Source organism: Pocillopora damicornis, chromosome 3 (assembly GCF_964200805.1).
Source record: "Pocillopora damicornis chromosome 3, jaPocDami1.2, whole genome shotgun sequence".
NCBI lineage: Eukaryota > Metazoa > Cnidaria > Anthozoa > Scleractinia > Pocilloporidae > Pocillopora > Pocillopora damicornis.
This window is the reverse complement of record NC_142672.1, coordinates 8,767,912-8,795,228: the sequence shown is the minus strand read 5'-3', so window position 1 is coordinate 8,795,228 and position 27,317 is coordinate 8,767,912. Positions and strand designations below refer to the sequence as shown.

Genomic DNA, 27,317 nt, shown 5'->3' with positions numbered 1-27,317 from the left:
GCTTTACTGCTCGTTTCGCAGCGCTCATCAGAAGAGCCTGCGAGCAGGCCAGAGTCTTAGCATGCCATTGAAAGGACATTCCGCACAGAAGTTCGTAGTCAGCCGAACTCTGCTAGCTTGAAAGGACGTCGATGTGGGCACGAGCGTAAAAGTGGAGCAGGCTACAGAGGAAATGAGGGGCTGATTTGCTTCTTCCTATACAATTCGCCGATTTTCTTTCCCAAACTCATCCGTTCGTCTTCTCTGACTGAGAGCCTGGAAATTAGTAAAGCCCTCTGCTGGATATTAGACGCAACCGAGCGTCATAAATCTTATGACAGTAATCATAGCCACGGATACGGACGTCTGAGTTAAATTTGTATAAGATGTTTTGTAAGACGCAAATTTCGAAAAAGCAGAACCTGTATTCGAAAGTTCATTTTCTCTTACTAAGGCTCTCTCGCTTGACCCTCCCACCCCGGCTTGACCCTCCCACCCTTGACCCTCCCACCCTTGACCCTCCCACCCTTGACCCTCCCACCCTTGACCCTCCCACCCTTGACCCTCCCACCCTTGACCCTTCCATGATCGGAATGTGAATTCTTCTTACAATCCTAATATACTATTGAGGAGGCATATCGTAGGAATTAAGCAAAGTATCAAACTTGGGATCCTTGTTCGGATATAACACCATATTCTCAGTACTGGCTAACAGAGAAATATGTGGTCATCTGCTAAAAGAATAAGGTTTTAGATCTTGGGAGGAAAAGGGATATTGAAAAGTAAACACACTTTCGGGACTAACGAAGAAACTGAAGAAGCGCAGAGTGAGGGATTGGATGCCATCTGTACGACAACACGACCGGTATGATGATCACGGATACTGGTCGGACGAATTATCAAACCAAAAAAAAACCTAATGTCGAGATCCTTCGGAAAACACTTTAACAATCTGCTACCAATACTTTATAAGATCAGGAAAAAGTCTTGCTCATAATATATGACTAACTAACAAAAAGGTAGCAAAAATTACGAGGACGCGAAAACTAAGCCAAGCAAATAAAGATAGCTACGAACAAAAACAATTACTTAATAAGTTGTTCGCAATTAATGGTCATTGTGTTCACTCAGACAGATACAGCTACTGGGAAGAAAGAACGGAACGCGCTGAAGGCCATGGAAGGAGAGGATTCCCTACCTTCCTCATGCGCCTACAGTTTATTAGCAGAGACAACTGGGCACATGGCAGATGAGGACAACCTCCAGTACAATGATAATGTGAAAAAAGGCAAAAGATCCCAGCAGGATAACTCACTTCTACAAGGAATGAATTTGACCAGTCAATCGTGATCAAAAACTGCTCGGCCTGTTTCAGGCATTTAGTCAGGAGGCGAGCGAAAAACTTAACGTACGACGACCCCAACTGCCGCGCCCGCTTACTCGCCATTTTTTATGATGCGCCGGCGTTTTCGCTCGCCTTAAGAAATTGAAAGCCAGGCACAGGCTAAAAACTATCGAGTCAATGGATAATCATATTAACTGCAGATTGTTGATTGGTTGAACCACCACGGCAACGATCATACAGACTAAATGAGAACTCGCATGTGCATCATCATTTTGGTTGTTTGGTTTTTTTTTTATCAAAACTCACCGACTTTTTTTTTTTTTTATTAACGTTCTTAAATAAAACAATCATTCCACTCGCGCTTGTCGGAAATGAGTTGATTGTTCCCAAATCATACCTAAGCCACACGATTCTTTCTTTCCGTTGTTTTATCGGCATTTGTCGGGTCGTTGCTGTATTATATTTAATAGTTTTTAATAGATGTGCCAATGTTCATAATTAGAATGTTTACTGGAAACAATCCACCTTACCACAACTAAATTGTTGCTTTATTTTGGTTTAGCTCACAAAGAGCTTAGCACAATCATCATTGTCTTAACATTTAATTCTAAGTTATAAAAGTTAATACAACGCAAAATTAGAGTGGTGGACAGCTACGTAATCTCCCGGGAGTATAAACTATATGTCGACGCCCTAAAACACGACACGGCACTTTTGATGTACCAGTGAACGCAACTGCGGCAAATCTGAAGATTAGCCACAACCATGATTTGACGCACATAAACGGTAATAGTCGTCCGATAGCTGGTTGGTTTTGTTTGACTGGTTATGTTTCTGGCTTGAAGTACCTGTCGCTCATGATAAACGCTTCTTGAATTATTCAAAGCCAAGCGGAGTTGAATTAGCCTTGAAGCGACACTCTATATTACCAAAACAAATAGCTACCACACCTGGTATTCTTCAGAACTCCACAAATTTGATATTTTTGCAAGGTGACTACCAGGTTTGGTTCATCCGTGTAAGCAATGCGTTTTAGCTGCATGCATCGCCGAAAAAGCCACTTTGGAAGCGGTCTGGCGGCAAGGATTTGGTGACCGCAATTGCGAAACTTAACTGGTGTGCACCGCGAGCTTGGCAAGTGTCGCACGAGTCCAAGAGCGACGGGAGATGAACGGAAGAAATACTCACAATCATTAATAGCAGTCTGCCTAGAACACTTCTTACAGAAAAAAATGGCTTCAAAACGCGGTCCGCGAAAATCCGTAGCTTTCAGAGAGGAAATCCCGCCAGAAATCTGGTGTAAATATTGTAGTAAGATTTACGAAGAGCCAAAAGTCCTACCATGTTTACATACATTTTGCAAGCAGTGTATTGGTTTAATTACGGGAGAAAATGAAAATTATCTGTTTTGTCCGATTTGTCATTCAGATGTAGACTTACCCTCGAGAAATCTTGATGATTTACAGCCCAATGTTATTGTTATCAGGAAACTCGAAGAGTTTGAGAGACAAAAACTACGACAGCGGGAGGAGGATTGTAGCGGTTGTGAAAACGGCCAAAATCTGGCTTCACATAGGTGCATGGAGTGCCAAGAATTCCTTTGCGGTGACTGCACGCTAGCTCATCGAAGAGTAAAATTCACGCGCGAACACGACATTTTGTCTCTTGAAGAATTCGTGGATAGAACAAATCCAATAGAGCACTCAACATCAATACCTTGTGTTGCACATTGTAGCGACAGTGTGGACATGTATTGCAAAACTTGCGATTTATTAACGTGCAAGGAATGTAGAAGAAGTACTGATCACGAGGGACATGATATTGTTTCAATAAAGAGCGCTGTTGACTCGCTCAAACCGACGCTTTTATCGTTGCTGGATTCTACGCAGAAAAACATTCCTGTCTCACAAAAGTCGGTGTACGAGATTATCAAGGTTTACGGTCGGTGGCAGAATAAAATCGATGATGTGTCGTGGCAAATTCGGAGGACTTCGCGTCGCCTTATTCAAGCCATTAAAGAGAAAGAGCATCAGTTGCTAAAGGAACTGAACACCATCAGAGATAATCGCGCCTCTGTATTAGTGAACCAAAAGGACGAAATTGAAAGAAACTTGGTCTGTACCATCGATGGTTGCGATTTCTCCGAGGAGATTATCAAACATGGAAAAGATGCGGACATTCTAGCAGTAAATAGCTTAATTTGTAAACGACTGTGCGAATTGCAGGAAAATCAGACAGACGGGGGGTTGAATACTGTCAAAGTAGAGTTTGATCCAGATGAGAGGCCGATTCTAGAAGCCATAAAAGACACATTTGGCTCAATAAGTGTCGGTCATGAACCCAAAGAGCAAGCCAACGATAAGAAAGCTAATGAACTAACTGAGAAATCGCAACTAGCGAGTTCACTACCTAATGGAGGGAGTTCTGTATCATTTGCTTCAGCAGATGATGAAGAATCCAGTCCCAGTACTCTCTCTTCAGACTCGCAAAAGCCTGAAACGGGCATAGGTTCTTCTTCGAGTTCGCTTGCGCTTAACCAAGATCCAAAGTCTACCAAAAAGGCAAAAGTTCGTCGATTCAGCTTCCCAGCTTTGACAATTGGTAAAAAGTCAAGTGAACCTGTCGGAAAGCTGGCCCCGACGGAATTCCTAATTCCTACGACTGACAGCCGAGGACGTCCCAGGGAAGTCGGAATACAGCTCGAGTCTCCAGACGGAAGTGTCATTTCTGCTAAAGTCCTCGACAACAAAAACGGAACTTATTCGATATTCTACTGTCCACGGACTCCAGGCGAGCATAATTTGTTCGTGAGCTTGTCCAGTAAACATATCAAGCATGGCAGACGCATCTTGAATTTTTACGGTTCTTTCTCTGGGTTAAAAGGCGAGGAGTTGACACTGATTTGTAAGACTTTGTGCTTGATAAAATGGCACGTGACTCCCGGCCTGATTCAAGTTAAGGACGGCAAGAAAGTTCCGAATCCCGATATGAATTTACAACAAGTTGGTCAGTCAGAGGCGTGACAGTCTAATCTGTCACGATGGTCATTAGCGTGACAATTCATCCATTATTCTTCCCCGTTGGTTTTCTCCTTTTCGAGACTTCCGAGTTAAAATCAGTCTCAGAACGGAATGCAAACTTACTTATATTTTGAAACACGTGGAAAAATCAGTTTGGTGCACGGTTCTGCCTGTTTCATCAGTCGTTGACCATTTGTAGAAACAATCACGCTAGAAACTACATATTTTAATATTTTCAAGGGATGGTTGCCTGTTTGCAAGTATGATTGTTAAATTTCGAACAAAATAAAATCCCAAGGAAGCTTAAGCGAGGAAATCAATTAAGGGATCTCACAGCCCTTTTTAAGTCTTTGATTCCTAGGAGAAGCAGAATCTCCTTTAGCGATAAATTGTTCCGATCACAAATAACTTGTTATATATTCAATCGTATCAGAAGCACGTGAGCTCTTGCATGTACATCAAGTAAATTAGATATGCCGGCAGAAACAAGTGATAGCGATTTCACTGTTCACTTAAAGAAGCGTTGAAAATTTTCAAGGCACATCGAACATCTGCTAAACTGCGAGCACGCTCCGCTTGGTGTTGATGAAAAGTGACGGCCAATGGAAAGCGCGTCCTATTCTGCTCTCTCGACTCACCCGGCACGCTGACCACTTTGTTGGTTCTCCCTTTGTATAAGCCAGCCCAGAAAGGACAGCTGGGTACAAGTGCACAAGTGCTAATATGCCCATCCCATGATTATATGCACACACAATTACAAAACGTCCTCTGAATCAACCAATCAGACTGCTCAAGTTTTCTAAAGGCACAACTCTGACGTGGAAAACGGTCTCAATGAAACCAACTTAGGAATGAAAAAGGAATAGAAAATTCATTTAGAATGTACGCCTGCGATTGGGGTTTAAAATCGCTCTATAAGCCGTTGATACTCTTCTCGCTTTGTAACATATGAAGTTATTACAGTACCAACAACTAAATGATCGTCCAAGGCTTAAGGAAAATTTATTTTCTGATTGATATTTGATTTTAAAACCAGTTTTGTGACTAAATATCGACACATCATATTGGTGTTTCATTGGAGTGCACTAATTTTTACAATATATCTGTTTTCCAGGGGCGAGGGCTTTAATATCGTTTAAAACCATATGCCCCTTTTTATTGGAAACGTCATAAACTAATTTTACTAATCTCGTACTCAGATCCTATCTTTGAATTGTAACTGAACAACTGAACAACCGCTTGGCCGTGGAAGATCTGGGTAGGAGACTACTAAAGCATATATCTTAATAGATAAGATGAAACTAAAACATATTGCAACTTATCATTGTGCATGTCTCCTACAGCTATCAAGTGACAGAATATTAAAGTAATACAGTGAATGGTTTGAACCCGGGGTTAACATGTATTAGTGTAGTATGATCGTCCAGGTGAGTGTAGTCCTGGGAAGGACTGTTGTCGGTAGTGGTGACTGATGTTTCGACAACCTGAGCGGAAGTCATCATCAGAGTCAAGTGAAAGGTTGTTGTCAGTCGAATGTACTTAGTCCGGTTTGTGTTCACTGATTGGTCAGTTTTGCCGTGATGTTATTGGCTGTAAGACTCAAGCGGCGTAGGTCAGTCGTGATTGGTCGGTTTGGATACAGTATTAGAACTCTATCACTCTTGGAGGAAACTAACCTTTATGTTAGTTCTTATAAAAAGTATTTTTGAAATTATTTCAATATTTTCACTCTCTAATTATTAGATACACGGCGAATGATTATGTAAAGATATACCTCTATAGACTGAAATTTAACTTAGTCAAAAACACTTCGTAAGTAAGAGAAAACGAATCTCGTCATACTAAAAAAAACTCTTGAAAGCGAGTTAATCAATGAGAATTACTTAGCAGACTGTAATCAATTTACTAATGCTTAAGATATCCTGGATATAATATGGAAACCCCTGGTACTTTATCATTTTGTCAAGATCTGTTGATGGGCGTCAGTCGAAACTTGATTTACGTTAATCCGATCGTATAGCTTATGTTTAATGGTGATATTCCTGGAAGATTTGAAAAATTACTACTTGAGAGTTTAACCTTTTCCGTCCCTACTCAGCTTTATTCCTTGATGTAATTTTTTAAAGACTTTTAGAATTGGGTTTCTAGAGTAATTATGAAAGCCGACCAGACTGGTGGAGAACACCAAGATAAAAAAGGGATTATTTTTTCTTGGAAAAGTTAGAGAAACAAGTGAGCATGAAACTTAAAAGTGAAAAGCTTCACAAACCAGTTTATAAGCGCCGGAAAACCCCAGGCAAGATGTCGGGATTGGTTTAAGGATTGGTTTAAGGTCTGCATCTGATTGGTCGAGAAAAACAAGGAGTGAATCTTCTAGATCAATCAGTAAGCAGAGTAAAAAAGCCGGCAAAACCAATTTAGTTCTACATTATTTTCGACACAAAACTAAAAATTCCATGATTATCTCTAGAGAGTTCTCCTACTTAAAGACTTACAAATGCGGAAGAATTGTATTCGTAGTTTCTTCGATTAACTGGTGCGTGATTACCCATTGGGAAAGTAGAAAACCTTAACAGAGTTATTACCGGCATCGGTAACAGCGACCCGACCTTCAGGAGTGTAATCAAGTCCTAGCGGCCCATTCAATTGCCCATCACCACTGATTTTCCCGCCAAACTTTGTGACGAAACGCAAGTGCGAGTTAAACACTTGTATGCGATTGGTGCGATCAGAGACAAAGATGTACCCGGATGAATCGACTGTTATTCCTGTGGGATAGTGGAACTCTCCATCCCCGGTGCCAGGTCTTCCAAACCTCCGTTGAAATTTTCCCATCGGATCGAAAATTTGTACTCGATGGTTCGAAGTATCTGTGACGAGAATTTCGCCGTCTTGCGAAACAGTAATGTAGGAAGGGTTGTTGAATTCTCCGTCTTTTGTTCCTAAGGACCCAAACTGATTGCAGTAGACTCCATTGCTGTCGAAGACAACAATTCTGTGGTTCTGTTGGTCTGTGACTAGTAGCTGGCCCTCCTCATCCACAGCTACACCCGTGGGGTTTTTTAAATCCCCCGCACTCCGTCCTTTGCATGATATTACTTTAGACAGGACCCCATCCATACTAAACACTTGGATACGGTTATTCTGTTGGTCAGCGACGACTATTTGTCCAGCTTGAGAAAAGCACAGGCCGGTTGGGGATTTAAACTTGCCGACATCTTCCCCCGAACTTCCAAACTGTCGTAGAAATCCTCCCTTGCTGGTAAACAGTTGAATTCTATCATTCAGCGTGTCTGCCACAGCTATGATACCATTACAAGCCGCAGCTACATCACTCGGACCAATCAGCTCGCCTCTCCCTTTTCCCTTGTAACCAAACCGTAAACAAACGGGAGGAGACTTTGTGGCGAAGCACATGTGACCTTTCTTCACGTCCACCGTGTAAGGACTCTCTTCCGCATGCTCTCCACGTGTTAAAACCGTGATTACATGTTCTCCATGAATTCTGGGCTTATAACTGATTGTGTAAAGGCGTGAACTGTTCTCTGTTATGTTGCAGGTGAGGATAATCAAGTCGGGAGTTTCGATGCGAACGTCTATGTCATGTTTAGTCATCTCCGCGCCTTCTCGCACGGCTAAAGCAAAACTTGAGGTTTTTCCAACTGCAGCGTTATACAATCCCTCTCCAATGAGTCGAACCGCAGGAGGCATGGTGCTGCTTTCAAGTTTTCCACCTCTATTTATGACGTCGAATAGCAGGTCTTCTTCAGTGACATAGTCTAATTCAGGTCCTTCGGTTGGTGACATGTCCTGAATTAGATTCATTAAGCTTTGCAATCGCCCCGTCATAAAATCTTTTACCCTTGTTACTTCAGCAGCACTTCCTTCTCGTAACATCATCTCGATGAGTCCACAATTACTTTCAATATCTCCAATTCCTTTGTACAACCGCTCCTTTTGTTGCTCTAGCAATGTAACTTTGTATTCTCTCATGGCGCCCAAATCGTCCAACAGCCGCGCTTCTCGTTCCTTTAAAGCCCTGATATAGCGCGTTGTCGAGCTCTTGATTTGCTCCTCAATCGCAAGGGCGTGCTGTGGAATATCCCCACACGCTTCTTCGATCTCCAACAAAGCCCTTTTCACAAAAGGACTCCTCATTTTTATCGTACCGAGAAGCTCGGATATTTCTTGTCTGTGTTTGCTCGAAGCCTCCCTTAGCGGTTCAAACGTATGCGTTGTTTTGGGGTGATTCACAATAGTGCACTCTCTACAGATCAGCTTTTCACATGTCTGGCAAAAATACGTGAGCTCTTCGCGGCCATGGTCCGAGCAGCTATCAGCACTGCACTGTGAATTATTGTTTTCTTCGTCCTCGGTTGCCAGCTCATTTAGCGAGATAATTTGATGTTCTCTTGTAACACGTACCCGTCTATGAGCAGCCGTGCACCTGTCACATAGGAATTCCGAGCAATCGCTGCAATGTCCTGTAGCTTCAGCGTTGTCTTCGCAATTTCCGCACCTGACCGGCGCTTTTTTCTCTTCCACGACAAAATTTCTTTTTTTGAGTGTTGCGCCGATGAGGAAATTTACTGGCAACGCGTCAATTCCTTTACTACCCAATTCGCTGGGTAAAGAACATAAAGGGCAAACAACAAGTCCTTCTTTACCATATTCATTACAAACCAGACTCTCGATGCAACTTTTACAAAAGCTATGAAGACATCGCAGAAATTTCGGCCGACGGAAAAGTTGTTTGCACACTGTACACAATAGGGAAGGATCGTTTAAAGCATTTCCATTCTTCGGCGATAATTGTGAAACTTTGGATCCATCAGGAATGATACCATTACTTGTCATGTGAATTTTGTCCAGCTTTTCGAGAGAATTCCAGCGATTTGGCTGCGTAATATCGTCGAAATAATCTTCAACGGCTATACTTTCCCAGGTTTTCCAACGTCTCATCGTGACAGCGTTGTGCTTCAAACCGGGCTAAAGCAATTAAATTTTGAACTACAATCTAAAATATTAGTTTTTCACTCTGCAGCCATAGAGACAGATACTAAGGGAAAACATGTCTTCAATCGTGGCGATATCTTGAAAGCGACTTTCTCACCTCATGCTGAACAACTGCAATACAAAAATAACTTTCAACTTTGGAAATTGCCAAAACTTGACGGTTCTCTCGTTAAATCGTAGTATGAAATGGCTACCTTGCTGATTAATTTAATATGAAAATGCTGTGTATTACTTTAGAGGCAGTAAGTGGTAATAACTGTGAATAATTTATGCGTTAGCAGGGGAAGTCGCAAGCGCTATTGATAACTTTTGCATCATCTTGATAAACAGAAGAGGCGGCATTGAGATAGTGTACGTGTCAATAACCCACGCACTTCTATCTTTACGACTTGCTCTCGGAAGGGGGGCGAAAGCCATCTGCCATCTCTTTTTGCAGCATCGAGGCCCGAAACCAAGCTTTCGTCACGATTAAAAATATCCAAAACTGAATAATTTCATACATTTCATAGTTTCGCAAGATTTCTCTGTCTTTTAGGGGTGGAATCAAGGCGTCAAAAAAAGAAGTGTCTGGAGCTCCTCACAAATTTTCAAGCAATACATCGCCGATTTAGAGCTTAAAATGCATGAAATATTTTTAAATACCTTCATTGTGCAAGCAGAGCCAAGGGCACTCGGTGTGGTTAACAGGTGGCTGTTATTAAACTCAACGACGTAAACCAATCACGTTGTTAAATAATTCAATTTGGAAATTCTGTTAATTTTGTCAAAAGCTGCTTAATATCTCAGTATGGAAATGAGTGCCAGTGATTTGGTCGCATTTTCTCGTCTTAAAAAAGTGACGCGTTTTTCAGCAAAGGAAAACTGCAAGGATTGTAACTAAAAACGGCTAGTGATAGATAAGGCAGTATTACACAATTTTCGTTTTATCGTCCCACACCAAACCGCATCACCCGTTTCTAGGCATAACATTTACTTAAGGTTTTTGCTTTTAAGAGATGTCATTAGTTTATAAATAGGTTATGTCGCAACATATATCAAAGACGATAAATTTTGCACGGAATATCATCTTAGCCAAGAAAAATTAAAAATACTGCGAATTTATATCATCGCTTTTGTTGATGCTAAAATGTGAGAGAGCTGCTGCACCTTGGAATCAAACCACCCAAGATATGTTTCTTTTTTTTTTCTTAATTTGGTTAGTTACATGTCGGCGATGGCGTTAACCACTTTGGTCACGCTTCCCAGTACAGTGTGGTGGGAGGGTGTTTGGGGTTATTGAGATTTCAAAGAATGGTTGCGAAGGGTACTATGGTGGGGAATGACTTTGATTTGACTGGAGTCAAAGGACCAAAGTGAAGAGTCTTCAGAGCACCAGCCATAGAGGAACATTTGAAAGCTGAGAAACACACAACTTAAGGTAAAACTCATCCGCTTCTTTCTTTTGAAGGCCAGTCATAGAAACGCACTTTCAAATTCAAAGAACCACACAACACAAAGTAAAGCTAATAAACTATTTTACGGATACCTTTCTGTAAAAATGCTTAAACCAGACGTCACTGTTATACATAGTACCAGTCTGTCATTGTAGCCCTTCCAGGTTGCTACAGGATCACTTGTTATTTCGAAACCTTTTCCTGACGCCTGATCAGCGAAAACGGGCGAAAAAGAAGGCGCGCGAAAAAAGATGCCTTAACCGGGCGGTCAGAAAAGCAACGATTTTCGTTCACACACTTTTCGCTTGCTTACACTGATCCTAACAAAGTTATTCCGTCCAGACAGAACACAACTATCACCATCGGCAATTTTTATTGTATCGAATTTATCCCAAGGCAATGTAGTGAATACCTAATAATTACTCAATGAAGTGGAGGTGAATAGTGGAGGATATTTACCGAGCCGCGAAGCGGCGAAGGCGAGTAATTGTTTTTCGAATATACCACACAAAAACCAAATATCACGCGCGATTTTGTCTCTTCGGCAGCTCGGAGGTAAATAGTACTTGCCAATCACTTTTAAACCAGCCAATCAGCACGCACTGTTAAGCAGTGCAAATCATAATATCTACCGAGTAGCCTCTGCTACCTTAAGGCCGTTTTGATAAAATGTTCTGCATTATTTCTACTGTTAGTAGGTGGTTGAAAGATTTCGCACCTTTTCGGGAAACTATTTTCATTTCGAACAGACACGTGCGAGCATCAATAAAAAACATTTAATCCTTATCAGAGCAGAAAAGAACTCTTTAAAAATTGAAATGATTTATAAACCAATAAATCAACATAACAGTGTCACTTCCTGGTTCTACTGTTGTAGAAAGTCATCTGGAAAGAGCACATTTAAAAAGTTTATCAACTACCGGTTACGTACAACATAGAATTCAAGATTCTTTTCCTTCGCCTAAAAGTAGTACATCGTATAGCGCCTGATTATATTTGTAAGCTTATTAGTTTTAGGGTTCCTATTAAATACCAACTAAGGGCTGCTCGGAAGCTTCTCCTGATGGCCCTAAGAGGTAAGGTGTTACCTACACTAAGAGCAAGGGCTTTGTCCTCTGCAGCCCCTTACCTTTGGAATCACCACAGGGCCTGCTTAACTCTTGATTTAAGCGTAATCTGAAAACTTACTTTTTCAGCCGAGCTTTCAGTCTGTTGCCTCAGTAACGTAAAGTTTTTGTCTTCTCGAGAAAATTGTAAGGTTTTTTTAATACTTATTCCTTTTAAAATAATCATTATTTTAAATGAGCTTTCACATGAGAATATTATAGATTGGCAGTCGCTATTAACTTCCTCAGTAGGGGAATACCTGTGTTGACCCTTTGTCATTATATCATCAAACTGCTTCAAAGAATGCTAAAGAAAGCCAGGAAACGAAAAACACTAATTTTGACGTCAAGGAATAGAATTTGCTTATTTGTTAGAGACATGTTTTCTAGAGAACAGCGATGCTCAATTCTGTTGCTAAAGGGTGAAATACAAAGCTAGAAATTCGAAATGAAAACGTGAATTTTGACAAGAATGGTGTGCCACACCTTTTCGCTTGCCAGCGATGATCGTCCCAAAGTTACTGGGTCATGACAAAACATCGCTGGTTTTTACCATCGAGATTTTAAAATACTCTCGCAGGTAGAGAAAAAAAAAAAAGCATCAAGCAGCCTTTGCTATCTTTATTTTCACTGACATTTTATCAAAGAGGTTCTCGAACGGCCGAGGCCACTTTCCTAGAGACATATTGTGTATGTTACATGACCAATTACGGTATACCAGCGTGGCGACCGATATGGCGACCAGAGTTTTGAGGAAAATTCTTCAGGGTAGAGTAGGAACACTCATTTTGTGTCCAACTGACTGTAGACGCTACATAATACCTGGCGTAAGATATTTGTGTTCAACTGTTAGGGACGCTCGTGAGGATTTTCATCCAAGTCTTCCTTTTCCAGAGCGCGTAAAGAACATTCGACCGTTTTGTGAGACATTGAGTGCACCAAATGAAGTTTTAGAGATGTTTAATCAATTTATTATTCTTCCTGAACAGCATATGATAAAAGCTCTAGATTATTCACTAAACTGCCTGGTTCATTATGACAAAATCGACGCAGCTTTTGAACTGAAAACTCTCATGGAACAACTTAATATCCCGAAAAGTCACTCAACTTATTCTGTTCTTGCCAATTTGTACTCGAAGTCCAATCATCCCAAACATTCTATGAAAAGCTTGTTTGATGAAATGCTAAAGGACGGTCTAACTCCCAGAGCTCGCCATTTTAAACCTTTTGTGGAGATGGAAGCCAACAAAGGAGATCCAATGGATGCATTTCGATGTTTGGATGATTTGCGTCACTCTGGGGTAATTCATGAACGAATCGTGGATATCTATATAACAGTTGTTCGAGCTTGTGTGGGCAAAGTGAGTAAGCAGTTAAAGAATAAAGTGTTGGAATTGTTTTACGACATTCGAAGATATCGAGACTTGCTGAGCATTGAGGCTCTGGAGACAATCAAACTATGGTTTGACAGGTAAAGAAAGACAGAGCAATGTCATTCGTGTGAACTTAGTTGTAACTGGTGAATTTGCCTCTTTAGTTTGCCCCCAATCACCTTTGCGAGATTGCATTCAAACATAAAAAGAGTTTGCCCCCAACTTAGCTGGTTTGCCCCCCAGACTTAGTGACCCATCTTTACTTTATTGGGGCATTTTGCACGAAATGACAGAGTTTTTACATACAAAAATGGTAGAAATAGGCAGGCATTTTGTTGGCTCAGGAATCATCAAGTCCAAGAATTCATTCAAAAATAAGTGAACAGTCATATCCCTAATAAAATGATATACCATTCCAGCCTAATGAAGTCCACTGTTCTTTAAATCATAACCCCTCAGAAAATAATCTTCCCTTTCAATAGAGTAGTGGAAAGGTTAACCCTTTAACTCCCAAGATCCAGGGGCGGATCCAAGAATTTCTCAAAGGGGGGGTTGTACACTATTCTAATAACCTTTAACGCCAATGATGTGGAAGTCGAGTGACGGCCCCGTGCCTCTGGACAAGCAGTCGAATGGTAGAAGTAGAAAAACTTTGCAAGAAGATTTTATTTATAATTAATTTAAGAAGAATAAAACAAATAACAAGAGACAAATGCTCCTCAAAGGGGGGGTTGCAACCCCCTCAACCCCTCCCCTGGATCCGCCTCTGAGATCTCATTAGAAATTCTCCTTACTGTCTGCTAAATGATTCTCATTTTGGTAGTTTGGAGAATTCGGTATCAAATCAATTAGTAATCCCATAATTTATATTTTTCATTATTATCATCACTTGTCTGCTTGTATTGTATAGATGCGGTAAGGAAAAATTCTGTCTTGGTCACTCACAGGAGTTTAAGGGTTAATTGTCAGATACACTGAAAGATTGGGAGGGGGAGGGGTAGGTTATTCACTGATTTTGAGCTCACTAGAGGTGATGCTTTCATAATTTTATCTGTCTAGGTATTTAATTTAGGTGGAAGAATAGGAGACTTGATTCTTCTGTTTTGGATAAATTGTTAACCTGTTAAACCCTAAGAGTGGCCAGAATCTTATTTCTCCCTAGTGATACCACTTAACCATCCATAATGAGAATAAAGGAAATGATCACCAACCTTAAAGAAGTTTTGATCCTCAAATGAATTCTCCTTGTAGGTACCAAAAGAAACATGTAGAGAAGAGTGTAGAGAATATGGATACTGATCTTAGGGTGTAAAAGGTCAATGACAGGATCATTTACAACATGGTTATCCTTGGATCCTTACTGTTCTCTATGTATTTCTTCGAGTGCTAACAAGAAATTTGTGCAGCAGATCTTTTCTTCTACTCTTGTGAGCTTAAGTGTGATTCAGGGTTGATATTGTAAGGAAAAAATTAGATGTTGGTTACTCCTAGAGGTCAAAGGGTGATAGTTCTTAATTAACCTTTAACCTTTCCATTACACTTTTCAGTTTAAAGGACCCAAAATGGGTGACAGCTTGGTCTTCTCCATCAGCAACGTAAGTAAATTTTCATAATATTTTTTTGTGGTGTAAACTTTGTTTTCTATTATTTTGAGGACCTTGTCATTCATTATTATACCTGAAGTCAATGGGAAATAAAATTTGTATGAAGTTTAAATTGAGTAACTCTGTATTTTTCAGGATTATTTAGTATTATCAACTGAGTTGATAATGTAAATTGGTCACCATAAAGAGTTTAAAAGCTGATGTTTTGATGATAACCCTTTGTCAGAGTGATTGTAGGAATTGTGGGTTTGTGTGTGTGTTTATATGCAGACAGTGGAGCTATGCTATTGAGGGGAATATGGTGACAAGAAAACAGGAATAAATTAGTTGAATGAAAAGCCCTTGTTGATACTGTGAGCATCAAGAGTGCTGATTTGAAAGATCGCAGCTTTCCCAACTGCCTAGATATAGGAAAAGGCCACAAACTGCCATATGCTGCTTGGAATGATTAGAGATATTACAGTGTCTAGCGACTGGTTTGGATGCATCCTTGTTATTTCTTTCTACATATCAAAGGTGTTCTTGAAATTGGTCACCCAGTCATCTTCATGTTTTGCCAATGTATTTATCAAATGTGGCTACACTATAATATACTTGTAAAACTGTCCCATACAAAATGTACATGTTTCATTTCATTGATCATGGACATGTGCCAATTATTTTTCAACAAATGTCAAAAGTAAGGTCAGTGTAAGGTTTTCTGAACCTTAGGCATTCAATTGCTTATTTTTGGTTTGTTTCTTTGGCAGATACCACTGCCAAGCCTGCAAGCAAAAACTAGAAACTGGGAACTTTACTGAAGAAGAACTGCATGAGTTGAAGGACCCCCTTATCTCGCATGTGTTGAGGAATCGCAAAGTTCTCTCAGAAGTGCGTTGTCACACTACCGCTGGAAAGTATGTGGATTACATCCGACCAGGACATTCTAACAGATTTCCTAACAGTGTGGTCAGGTTTATAGAGACAACAGGACACTATGACGTAGTTTTGGATGGACTCAATTTAGCTTATTACTATCATCATTTTGATGCTAAAAAGGTACATTCAATGTATTTTTTTATCTGTTGTGTGCCTGTGAGTAGGTTGTTTTGGTTACCTTGTAGGGTAGTGAGGGTGGGGGATGGTCATTCCTCACAGTGTTCCTGTGCCCTTGTCTCCTAATCTTGGTAGCAAAACACAGTATACTGATGGGAAAGAAAAAATGTTTCCTTTTGTGTGTTAACCATAGGGTTATCGTGTCTCTTTATTTTTACTTTGGATGGGTACTTATATTGATTTGTCCTTATTTATGCAGTTGAAAGCTGTGGCTGAACATTTTCTGAAGCAGAAAAAGAGGGTTTTGGTTGTGGGTTCATGGCCAATTTCACTGGGTCACATTAGAAGACATGACCAAAATTCACTCCCTTCAGTAATGGATTTTCTGAGAGTACACTGTGGTGTTTTCTGTTTGGCAGCAAGGTAACTCATCTCCTACTTTTGTTGTTCTTCAATTATAGTGCTTGTGGGAAATACCTGCAGTATATCCCAATGATTTTGATTACTTGATTGTGGTTGTATATGCTCTTGCAAGTCTCCTCAGTCATCTTGAAAATGTTTAAGGAGGCTCTATAAATAAACAGTACCAAGATATACACTGTCACTCAAATGTAAATTGATGTCCTTGACTTGAAATTTGAGCCTAGATTTCTCACGCCTCAAGTTTCAAAGCTTGAGTTTCAAGTTGATTTTTCAGAATTAAGAATCAAGGGTTGAGTCTTCAGAAGCATCTAACAAGGACATGTTGTAATGCTAATGAGCAGAGCAACAGTCATGTAAATACACATATATTTAACACTTCTAAGATTGTTTTTGTAATCATACACAATTCAATCTTCAGGGCATTGGATGATGTCTATCTTCTTAGTGCTGCTATGCAGTGTGGCCCAGGCACCCTACTTGTCTCCTCAGACATGTTCTCTAACCATCTGCAAGGTATGGAGTCACTGATGAAAGCCCAGTTCACCAGATGGCAAGAGCTGTATCAAGTGAAGTTGGCCAGTTTTATGGGTGAACAACCCTTGTTTGAGGTATGTACTAGTTTTAGAGGGGTCTACAGTGAACCTTGTTTTAATCTGACAGTTGCAGAATTCACATCAGTATCTGCTTAAAAAAGGATCTCTGCTCAATAAGGGTTTATTAAATTGCATAATAATAATTAATTTAGTTGTGAACCTCAAGTTGACTAGATAAACTTATTGTGAATCTCTCATATCTGGCCTTTTTAAACTGATTACCAAATAATTGGCCATTTTATACTGTAATTTAACCCTTTAGACCCTGACACTGTTCTCTATACATTTCCTAAGGGTCTGAAAAGGAGAATTTGTTTAACAGTCAAGACTTCTTTGGTTGTTGATTATTTCCCTTGTTCTCATGACCCCAATGTTTGATTCAGGGCTGACATTGTCAGGAGAAATTAAATGGCAATCACTCTTAGGGGTTAAAGGGTTAATAAAAATGAAACTCACAATTTCTGTGTGCTGCTTAGTACAGCTAAGTTTTTCCAGATATCATTGAAGACAAAACTTATCTTGTTGATGATAAAATGCATGTAACCCAATTATCACAGTCCTAACAGTGTCACATTCTCCAGTTTTGTATAGTGGCACAATTATTCATCCTATCTTATTCTTGTAGAGTGTGAGGAGATTTGACCGCCGTGTACATGTTCAAACAACAGGAGATACTTGGCACTTTCCAAGTAGTGATGGGAGCAAGTGGCTTTGTGTCAGAAGAGAGGATCAATCCCTATAGGAAAGCCATGTTTGGGAATCTTTTTGATATGATAAAATTGTCATGTTGCTATCATCAACAATTAGATTTTTTTTGACAATTAAAACAAAGTAATTCCTTTTTTGAATGTGAAGTGTTTGTGGAGCCGTGTATCCATATTAGACTCTTTCCTAAAATTTTGCACACTTGAAAGTGTGTGTGCATTTTAGGATAAATGTTTTTGTTTGTTTTTGTTTCCCAATCAGTGCTTATCTTTTCAATCCTTTTCTGTCCTTGTTCCTTTTCTACTTTTTTTCTTTTCCCCTTGAAATCTGCATCATCTATCCCTTGATGGTTTCCCTTCAATAAACAACGATTTTAAACAAAATTCAGAAATAACAAGCGGTAAAAAAAATTTTATTTACAAACACTGCGGTTATTTGTTCAATTGCTAAAATACTAAATAAGGATACTCTCATTGTTTATCAATACTCAAACTCAACAAGTATAAAATTAAACTGAAATTATTTCATATATTGATCTGAATGAAATTAAATGACCCCAAAACTGTTAGCATATCAGTATTTATGAATATGGGCATTTGGACAATTTTCTGAATTGAACTGGACTATTCTATGATTAAACTCTTTTCAAATTACTTTTGGAAAAACCTGTAGACCTTCAGTCATGCTTTCTTACATATCTGACATAAAAAGATATCCCTCATAAAAATTAGTTTTCTTTCTTTTGTTTAAACAGAAAACAAAATTTTGCCCTTTGTCCCATTACTTAATGCTTAAAAGTTATCATTGTCAAATCTTTATATACCCTAAAATAAAAAATTTTCCATAATTGAGAAAAAAATGCTAAAAACTGTTCTAACCTTATATGCAACAGAGATTACCAACTTCAGTACTTATTGGCAACTATCTTATTTAAATAACACAACAGAAGGGCTTTTAACACAGCTTGCCCTAACTTATCGCTGGGGAATCTCTCAAAGTGGAGGCAATCTTTCTAGTGGAACAAAGGTCTAGCACACCCACCTTGAGAGAATTGTGGGAATAATGCATGACAAATATCTTTAATCTTCTTTTCTAGTGGAACAAAGGTCTAGCACACCCACCTTGAGAGAATTGTGGGAATAATGCATGACAGATCAAGGAACTACAACCTTACTCCCTAGTTGAAACAACAGTTATTGAAGGGAGGACATAGAAGAATCCGTTGGTCAGGATTTCAGTCTCTGCCAATGAGATGCCATAGTTGATATTTGTCACCGCCTTGACATACCCCTTCCGCGCCCTGCCATTTTAAGGGAGTGCTGATAGACTGGATTCTTCAACCCTGCCATAAACAGATGAATGAAAAAAATAAACAAAACCATAAAGAGTGAAAGTCATTAGAAGTTCAGTAGACCAATGACAATTCCTGAATAAAGACAAAATGAAGAATTAAGTTTTCACTTGTCTCTTATTCCAGGATAACAGTTCACTCATGTCTGAACTATAAGCCCCTGGAGTAAAACAAGGAGTGGTAAACTTTCCAGGTAACTTGGCTGCATTCTCTCATGGGGAGAGTAGATCTGATGAGAAACAGTCACTACATATTCCAAAACCTAGGCCAAGCCTAAGCTGTGTGATCCAATTCCAACCTTAAAGCTTGCTGATTTCTTATTGTTAATGATGGCCTTCTCTCACTGGCTATTTTTGTTAAGTAAATTTTCTGATGTCTATTAATCTATCAACAAAAGAGTGACTGTATTAACCCTTTACACCCTAACATCAGTATGCATATTCTCCAGACTGTTATCACATATTATCTAAGGTGATGATGAGGAGGATTTGTTTAACAATCAAGAGTTTCTTTACCAGGTGATCATTTCCTTCATTCTTGTTACCTTAGTGTGTGATTCAGGGGTGATATTGTATGGAGAAATTAGATGCTAATCACTCTTAGGGGTCCAAGAGTTGACCTACCTTTCCCACCTATGGTTGTCCACTTATCATTTTCTGTCCCTTCTGTTAGCCCAGTAACCTAAAAATTTCCAAATTATTATTTTTATGACAGCAAGAGGTCTTATGAGTGACCAAGGAGCAATAACTGAGGAAATGATGCAATACTGGTTTTTTACTTAAGGAAGTTACCTTTTTGTCACAGACATGGGAAAAGCAAAAAAACAAAAAAAAACAAAAGCAAAAACAAAAAACAAACAAACAAACAAAAAAGAGTTCCCTACAAAAAAATAGAACCTTAGACATTCATATTTAGCAGCCTGACACTATTAACTGAGGGGCATAGAATGCATTGGTAAGCTTGGCCATTTTTAGCCCAGGTTTTTTTGAAACATAATTTATACATATTCCACTCACTTGTCAAATGAAGAAAGATAAATAATTAATAATTAATATATCAATGACTGTCACAAAAGTTGTCAATTCATGAAGGTAAAACATCATGGCATGCCGCAAAATGGTAGTAAGAAGCTAGTATGGGAACTCCTTTCCAAACAACCGGCAACTGCAATTGTGTTACCTCAGTAAACTTATTAGCTGCCATATTCTGTGGTGGTTGCTGTGACATGGGTGGACCAGTAGCTTGGGTGGAAAAGGAATGCACAGACTGCTGCACAGTTGGTCTGCCTCTCCCTTTGGGTGGTGCCTGCCCCGCCTCTTTTAGAAGCTGTAACTCATGAGTTTCTCTGAGCTTCTGATGGTCAGTGGCACTTCTTACAGCCATCGGTTTGTTGGGTGTTGGGTCAACTGGTTAAAAAGTTAATAGAAAGTGGCTTTCAATGTAAAATAATCAATATTTAAATTCATCCATATCAGAAAAATTATCTCAGCTATCAGAAAACCACCAGTCAGTTATGCAGTTAGAGCCCAATTCTTGTAATCCACATTTCAAGTTATTGACTCAAATACAGTTGAAAAACAATCATTCAACCCATAATATTTCCATAACCAAGGGTTACAGTTCTTTTTTTGATACCATTTGTACATTCTTTTGTTCTTTTTTAAGAATCACAAAGTGACAAAATTGAAGATGATAGACACATTGCCATTGTCATGATCATAACAAAATTAAACCATTATGGGGTAATCAAAATTTATTCATGACATGCAATTAGACCCAACACATGTTATTGTATCCAACACTTTTCATTTGACACAAAATTATTAGAAGTTTGTTCAACTACTCATTGTGCACAACAGTTTTTCTTCATTACTCATGTCACCTTTAGTTGCCAATGCTTGAGGTACAACTTAAATTTAACTTGACACAAGAAGGCAATAGCATTATTTTAGAGTAACCTACTAAAAACCAAAAATACAAATAAAAAGTAATTTAGTGTTATCAAGAGATGAAAAATTAAATTGGCCCCCATAAAGATTTTAAAGGCTGACATTTTGAGTGTTTCAAGCATTAGCTAACACTTGAAATGTCAGCCTTTAAACTCTTTATGGTGGTGGCCAATTTACATTTCCAACTCAGTTGATAACACTAAATTACCCTGTAATACTCTTCCCTGACACTGCACCACAGTTTCTTTAAAAACTTACTCCCTTTATCTTCTGACAAAAATCTAAGTTAACAATAAAGACACAAATTTAAGTGTTTCAACTGTTGGTTCAGAACTGATTTTCCCATTTACCATATATGGCCTCTTTTACCTTTATTTGAAAAATTAAGGCAGCACAATCCAAAATGACATTATGATGAAACTTTAAAGCAGAAGCTACACAAGACATTGACCAAGGTCTCTTACCCACAGGAATGTTGAGACCCAGCACAGCATGCATGGCAGCATCATGACGTGCTTCTTTCTTAGTTGAACAGTACTTCATGGATTTAAATATCTGACCATTCACAAAACATTGTGCCCCAAAGCCTCCATCAACTCCAGGTGCTTCACTATATTTGGGTAGATTGATTTTGTTTTTTTGACAGTATAGATTCAGGATACTGACAAAGTCGATGAAACTACCTGGAAAAAATAAGAAACACAGAAGGACGAACTTACTTTGTAAAGCTCATCTTAGACATAAGTTGCCAACTTTAAGTCTTCACTTTACCAAACAGCAGGCTCACCTGAAGTGCTAAGTAAACTGTACTGTTTTGCTAAGGCCTGTACCCTCTCTTCATTTGTCATTTCAGGTTCTTGATTGGCCCTAAAAAAAGACATCACATAGCATGTTTGAAAACCCATCCCACAGAAAAAGCTACCTAAAGAAAGTTAACCCTATAACCCCCAGAGGTTATTAACATGCAACTTCTATCTATTATATTCATGCAGAATTTTGTAAACAGGTAATGAGAATACTCAAACTTATCGGGTAGAAGTTGTTATCATGATCTAACACCAAATTCCTGTGACCAATTTAATAGGAAATGTGTAGCAGCAAGAGGGGAGAATCAACAATCAGATTTTGGGAGTTAAAAGGGTTGACTAAATGTCTAGTTTTCATGACCTGAGCAACTTAGAAGTTGTGAGTTATATGATATATTTTGAAGAAATACTCGACTTAAAAATCAGCCTATTGGACACTTGGCAAGTTGGGTGTTGACTATTCTACTATTTCAGGATGTAAACAGTGAAAAAATAAATGAACAAAAATTCAATTTTTCAAAATATACAGCTTATTATACTGGTAAAAAGTAGAATGCTTTAAAGCTCAAATCTAATCCTTTAAGAAGTTATTAGTAATTCTATTTTGTCATTTAACTCTATTTAAGACTTACCAAGATTGTAACAGAGCCACAAAATAGCTCCCAGTTAGAGAAACAAAGAACCAAAAGACAGTTTTTAGTATAGTTTTAGTCCTTGAAGATATAACTTTTACCACTCACTGTTACAAGAAATACCTACGAAAGTTTAATTCAATCTATGTTATTTGTGCACCTTTCAGCTTCTTGTCGTTCATGTCTTTTCTGTGCTCTTTTAAAGTTTTTCTTCTGTGCGGCTGTCATGCTACAGTGATGTGTTAAAAGATAATTAGAAGACAATCATTCATACTCTTCACCCCTCTCCCATTTCATTTCAGTAACAGGTGGAAAAGTCCCATGTTACTTTTAAAGCAACTTCTCCCTATCTATCACAGTTAAATTTGAGAAAACTTGTAAAGAGAATCCAGCAATCCATCTGATGTCACTTGGGGCTTTTTCAGGTTCCCCTTCAATTTCTCTAAGTTCAATCATTCATACCTAATCTCTCACTGAAATACACAAGGCAAGGTACCAAAATTTAACTCTTCACAACAATGGGTAGCATATAATACTGCATTAAAAAATAGCAAAACATTTCAGGACTTTATAAAACTACTACTTGTAAGAAAATAACCTCCTTCTGGTGGAAAATGGTTTGACTCTATGCCATATAAGTTTCTGATGTTGACTGCGAATGAAAGTTACTCAAGTGCAATGTATACCAGAGCATGTTACTTCACACACTGCCTAACGGGTACTCCCATTTCTTCCTTTTTAGTGAATCCCCAACCAGTTTTTCTTATCTGTTTTCTCAACTGATAGTTAGAGAAGCTGAGCTGGTTTATAAAAATTTCATCTAATTCTCTTACCCTGAGGTCTCCATAAGTTTAGGTTTAGCATGAGCCTGGGCTTGTACAACTTGAATCACCTGCAAAACGTCATATCCATCAGTAGAGTCAGCTTGTGGCTCAGGAGCAAGGATTGAAAATGGTTGTCTATCAGCCTCTAAAATCAACAAAACAAGGTAGAAATGAATTTCATTTCTCTTTCTTCTACAGCCTGAATGACTAATTATTACACCACTCTTTCAAAATAAGAAATTTGTAGAGATAAAATTATGAGTTTTGAATAAAATGAGACTGGTGAAAAATCATGCATACAAATGATTAATTTTTTAAATGTTCAAAGATGATGATTTACATACAAAAGACAATATTAGTCAAGATGAAATTTCCCTTTATTTTTTTAGCATTCAAACAAATTTTAATGATGGGTCAAAGGACACATACATGAAAGCAAAGCAGTTAGTGCACTCTATGTCAGCCAATGAGATTCAAGAACTTTATTCAGCACATTCCCCACATGAAATTAACACTACTAAGACTAAAATGTCACTTTAGACAAAATAAACTCGGTGAGATAACTTGATGATGATTTGTCAAATGTCTGACAGAATAATCCTTCAAACAGATGAAGGCAATGTAAGATAGATTCCACCATTGTACAGCTTGCATGGAAACTTATGCTCCCCTCTTCTGCTGCTATCTTGCAGAACCTATCCTACAATACAACTTACTCACTTTTTTCAAACGCAGTTATCACTAGTATTACCCAATGATGGAAATGAAGATCATCTAATGCAAGTCTAATAATCAAGAGCAAGGATGTTTTCCCTGTAACTGACACAAACATACATGTACTTAAAAAAAGAGATTCTAATTTCATGCTGAAAGAATTAGAGCTTTGAATTCTCTACTACTAACTTAGTAGTATACTAGATCTGTGACACTTAATTGGTTGCAGAAAGAAAGAAATTCAATTGAGTGATTGACAGCAAAGCTCCAGACTGTAGTCCAAAATTGAAGCTCTAACAAAACATACCTATTTCCCAATCCTCAGTTTCATCAGGTAATACTGCTTGGGTTGGCTGTGGTTGTTGTAATCTCTTCTCCTCCACTACTGACTGAAGGTAAACTGTAATATAAAATATACCTGTAGATCAACTAAGGATAAGCATGCTTGTGACAGACTAAAAGGCTCACAGAAAATGTCCATTTTTCTTTGTGACATTTTTTGCTTCAATGATTCACTGGTTAAGAAATAAAATTAGTTTTTTATTTTTAAAACATTCTAAAAAATTACATAGGTATGCTGGATTACAAACAACCAAGCCTTTGAAAAATGATAAACAAGGGAGTCCTCTGAACCCACCTTCCTCAATGTCTTGTCTGATCATGTCCTGAAATAGCATTTAGCAAAACAATTTTACATCAATAATAGTTCTTTTTACTGTGAGAGCCATCTTGTCAAAACAGGGAGATCATACTATTCTTTTACAGACTTCTTATCCAACTGAATAAATAAATATCAAGAAAAGTAAAAAAAACTCTTTCAATACAGTTAAATAGTATTATATATCAGTGTTGATCCAGCCTCAGAGATTGGGAAATCATTCTGCTACTATGCAAAATTTCTGGCCTTATTCAACAGCACTGGCTATTTATTCAGATGTGGAGCTGTTTCTGGTCTATTCCCATGTTCATCAACACAAATCCATTGCTTGTACATTACAACATCAGTATGTCTTTTCTCCATACTGTCCCCTATACATTTCTTGCTGAACAGATAATTTTTTTTATGTTGAAGAGCTTCTGTGCTAATGATAACTTCCTTAATTCTTACGAATTTTGTGTGTGACTGAAGGGAGATATAAGATACCTCTCACACCTACATTTTGTTCTGTTCAGGTTACAGATCAGAAAAATAACAGTACACTGCCTTTTGATGAAAGAAATGGTAAAATTTCCACACAACCCCATACCACATTATGCATTCAGTTCTTGGATAGACAAAACAATGACAAAAACAATACACAGCCATTGAGAAAACAGATTTGTTTTACAATAGTATGGGGCTATGTAGAAATTTTACCAAAGAAATAAGCTTTCACAGTAATAACGTGAACAGAAAAGTCTATCATCATACCTTGTATTCACAAATGGAAATGTGATATTCTAACTCCTCAACACGAATTTCATGTCGAGCAAAAAAGGGGCACTGTGTCCATCCTGCACTTGCATATTGCTGTTGAATTTTCAACAAAGATACTTTATTATCATTTTTGTCTTATCACTTACACTACTGTGCATCAGGCTTTTGATCAAGATAATAATGTACACAATTTTTCTTTGAGAATTAACTTGTTATATAATGTGAGAACATCAGAACAAAGCAACCCTAAGTAGAAAAACAATCGCTAGACAACTTTAAAAAGACACTAAAAAACTATAAAATAAGGTGCCAGTGACATCATACCCTGCCTATTAGCATGCTTTGAAGAATGAGGAAAATTATGACAATACTCTGAAAAATTTCTGTATTACCCATACTTCATAATGTGCATCCGGATTTTTTTTATAAGACAACAATGGCAAAAAAATAACCTTTTACTAAGGCCTTGTAATGAGAATGGGGTTATGCAGAAATGCTTCACAATGCATGCACAGTAGGCATATTAAAATTAAACCTTAGAAAAAAATTTAGTGTTCAATCTAGATTACCTATGTTTACGCTCAATTTAACCCTTTAGCTGGCAAACATACGAATTTGTACGCTCTGACCCTATCCATGTTAAAAATCTCAGGGGACCCTCACATAGTGTTGTTTTGATTTTGTAAAGATTATTATGGTTTGTCAAGTCACGTTTCTTAATTCGTAGCCGTATTTCTCACTGTTTTCATCCAAATGTGAACTGTTTTTTGCCAAAAAAAAATCACACATGCAATACTATCCTTTTAAATATGATGTTTGCATGGATTCCAGTTGAAGAGACACTGTGGACTGTGTAAGAGGACGAACCTAATGAGGTTTTGTCAAGTATTTCTGATGAAAACGAATAGGAGATTTCGACCACCACGAGAGTGAATTGAGCAGTGAAGAATTTGTTGAAAAGGATGGTACACTGTATTTCTTCAGATTCTGACAACTCTGAAGTTTGCTATGGATTGTAATTTTTTATAAGAACAGAACCATTTTTACCCTATTGTCTATTTATAGTTCTTTGAGCCATCAATGGTCAGTAATTTGGTTGATTTCAAGTGACGTTAGCAAGCTGTTGCTCAAGTATAGTTGTGCTATATCACATACCCTCTAATTTTTGAAAATTGCCAAGCCAAACCTTGACTTACAACAGAAGGCATAACTTTGGTTGCAATAACGATAATTGGACAGAATAAAAAGTGTTTGGTTTCTGAAATAATCTGCTTTTGCATGATATAAAGTAATGCTCACAAGCATGTAATTGTCTTGTCTTATAAGGGCAGGAAAAACAAATAACACTTGGAACATTTTGTTATGCTCGGCCTATCTTGCCCCAAATTCTGTGCACAAGGACCCATATCTAACAAAATAGTCTTGAAATGATTGTAAATTTTCTGCTCATTAAAATTATATATAGTTTATTGGGGTTAAACTAAAATGTGATGAGCTGTGGCCTGATTTGTCGGCTTACGTCATACAAAAACATGAAGTCCCCAGGAACCTGCCAGCGAAAGGGTTAAAGCTAAAAATTCAGTGATGTTACTTTTCCTTACCTTTCGACATTTCTCCAAATGGTAAGGAAATCTCTTCGCCTTCACTTTGTGGACCGGGTCATATGGGCAAATCTTCAAAGCATCTGGATCGTTTTCTACGCTGGAAGTCATACTTTTCTCTACAATTTCACCCCTCTGAAGACTTTAATCGAGAACAGCGTGAAACTAATGCCCGAAAAAAGTATCAAGCTTCTGGAAGGCCTTGGGAGCTACAATCGAGCATACCAAAACTAGCGAATACCGCTGAGCTGCTACGCACTCTCTCAACCCCCAACCTTATTACTATGGAAAACGAAGGAAATAAGTTTGTGGTTACTTTCGAAAGTTGTCCTGGTGGAAATGAAAACCCCACAACAAAACGCAGAAGATTTTCAGGGAATGAACACACGGG

At 38.4% G+C, this 27,317-nt stretch overlaps 4 protein-coding genes across 5 annotated transcripts; 2 read left to right on the top strand and 2 right to left on the bottom strand.

Annotated features, from left to right (window-relative positions):
• Positions 1 to 2,244: 2,244 nt before the first annotated feature.
• LOC113685371 (E3 ubiquitin-protein ligase TRIM71) lies at positions 2,245 to 4,651 on the top strand. The gene has a single exon (XM_027202877.2). The coding sequence runs from the start codon at positions 2,557 to 2,559 to the stop codon at positions 4,345 to 4,347; it is 1,791 nt and encodes a 596-aa protein (XP_027058678.2). The 5' UTR covers positions 2,245 to 2,556; the 3' UTR covers positions 4,348 to 4,651.
• A 676-nt stretch (positions 4,652 to 5,327) lies between these two features.
• On the bottom strand, positions 5,328 to 10,238 carry LOC113685393 (E3 ubiquitin-protein ligase TRIM71). The gene is made up of 2 exons (XM_027202902.2): positions 10,003 to 10,238; positions 5,328 to 9,471 (listed from the first exon to the last, which is right to left on the bottom strand). The coding sequence occupies exon 2, from the start codon at positions 9,304 to 9,306 to the stop codon at positions 6,889 to 6,891; it is 2,418 nt and encodes an 805-aa protein (XP_027058703.2). The 5' UTR covers positions 9,307 to 9,471; positions 10,003 to 10,238; the 3' UTR covers positions 5,328 to 6,888.
• Positions 10,239 to 12,517: 2,279 nt separating this feature from the next.
• LOC113685348 (mitochondrial ribonuclease P catalytic subunit) lies at positions 12,518 to 17,781 on the top strand. Its single transcript, XM_027202848.2, has 6 exons — positions 12,518 to 13,370; positions 14,820 to 14,867; positions 15,626 to 15,914; positions 16,171 to 16,334; positions 16,753 to 16,942; positions 17,553 to 17,781. The coding sequence occupies exons 1-6, from the start codon at positions 12,592 to 12,594 to the stop codon at positions 17,667 to 17,669; spliced, it is 1,587 nt and encodes a 528-aa protein (XP_027058649.2). The 5' UTR covers positions 12,518 to 12,591; the 3' UTR covers positions 17,670 to 17,781.
• Positions 17,782 to 18,028: 247 nt separating this feature from the next.
• LOC113685349 (uncharacterized) lies at positions 18,029 to 27,149 on the bottom strand. 2 transcript variants are annotated; one of them, XR_016184981.1, is made up of 12 exons: positions 26,927 to 27,149; positions 25,320 to 25,418; positions 24,546 to 24,573; positions 24,216 to 24,308; positions 23,204 to 23,339; positions 22,531 to 22,599; positions 21,720 to 21,799; positions 21,397 to 21,615; positions 20,163 to 20,389; positions 19,607 to 19,664; positions 18,754 to 18,974; positions 18,029 to 18,673 (listed from the first exon to the last, which is right to left on the bottom strand). XR_016184981.1 is itself a non-coding variant. In XM_027202849.2 (11 exons), exons 1-11 carry the CDS (start codon positions 27,035 to 27,037, stop codon positions 18,904 to 18,906), a joined length of 1,191 nt encoding a protein of 396 aa, XP_027058650.2. In that variant the 5' UTR covers positions 27,038 to 27,149; the 3' UTR covers positions 18,029 to 18,903. The 2 variants fall into 2 exon arrangements, 1 of the variants encoding a protein (XP_027058650.2); XM_027202849.2 differs by having other exon boundaries at positions 18,029 to 18,974.
• Positions 27,150 to 27,317: the final 168 nt, after the last annotated feature.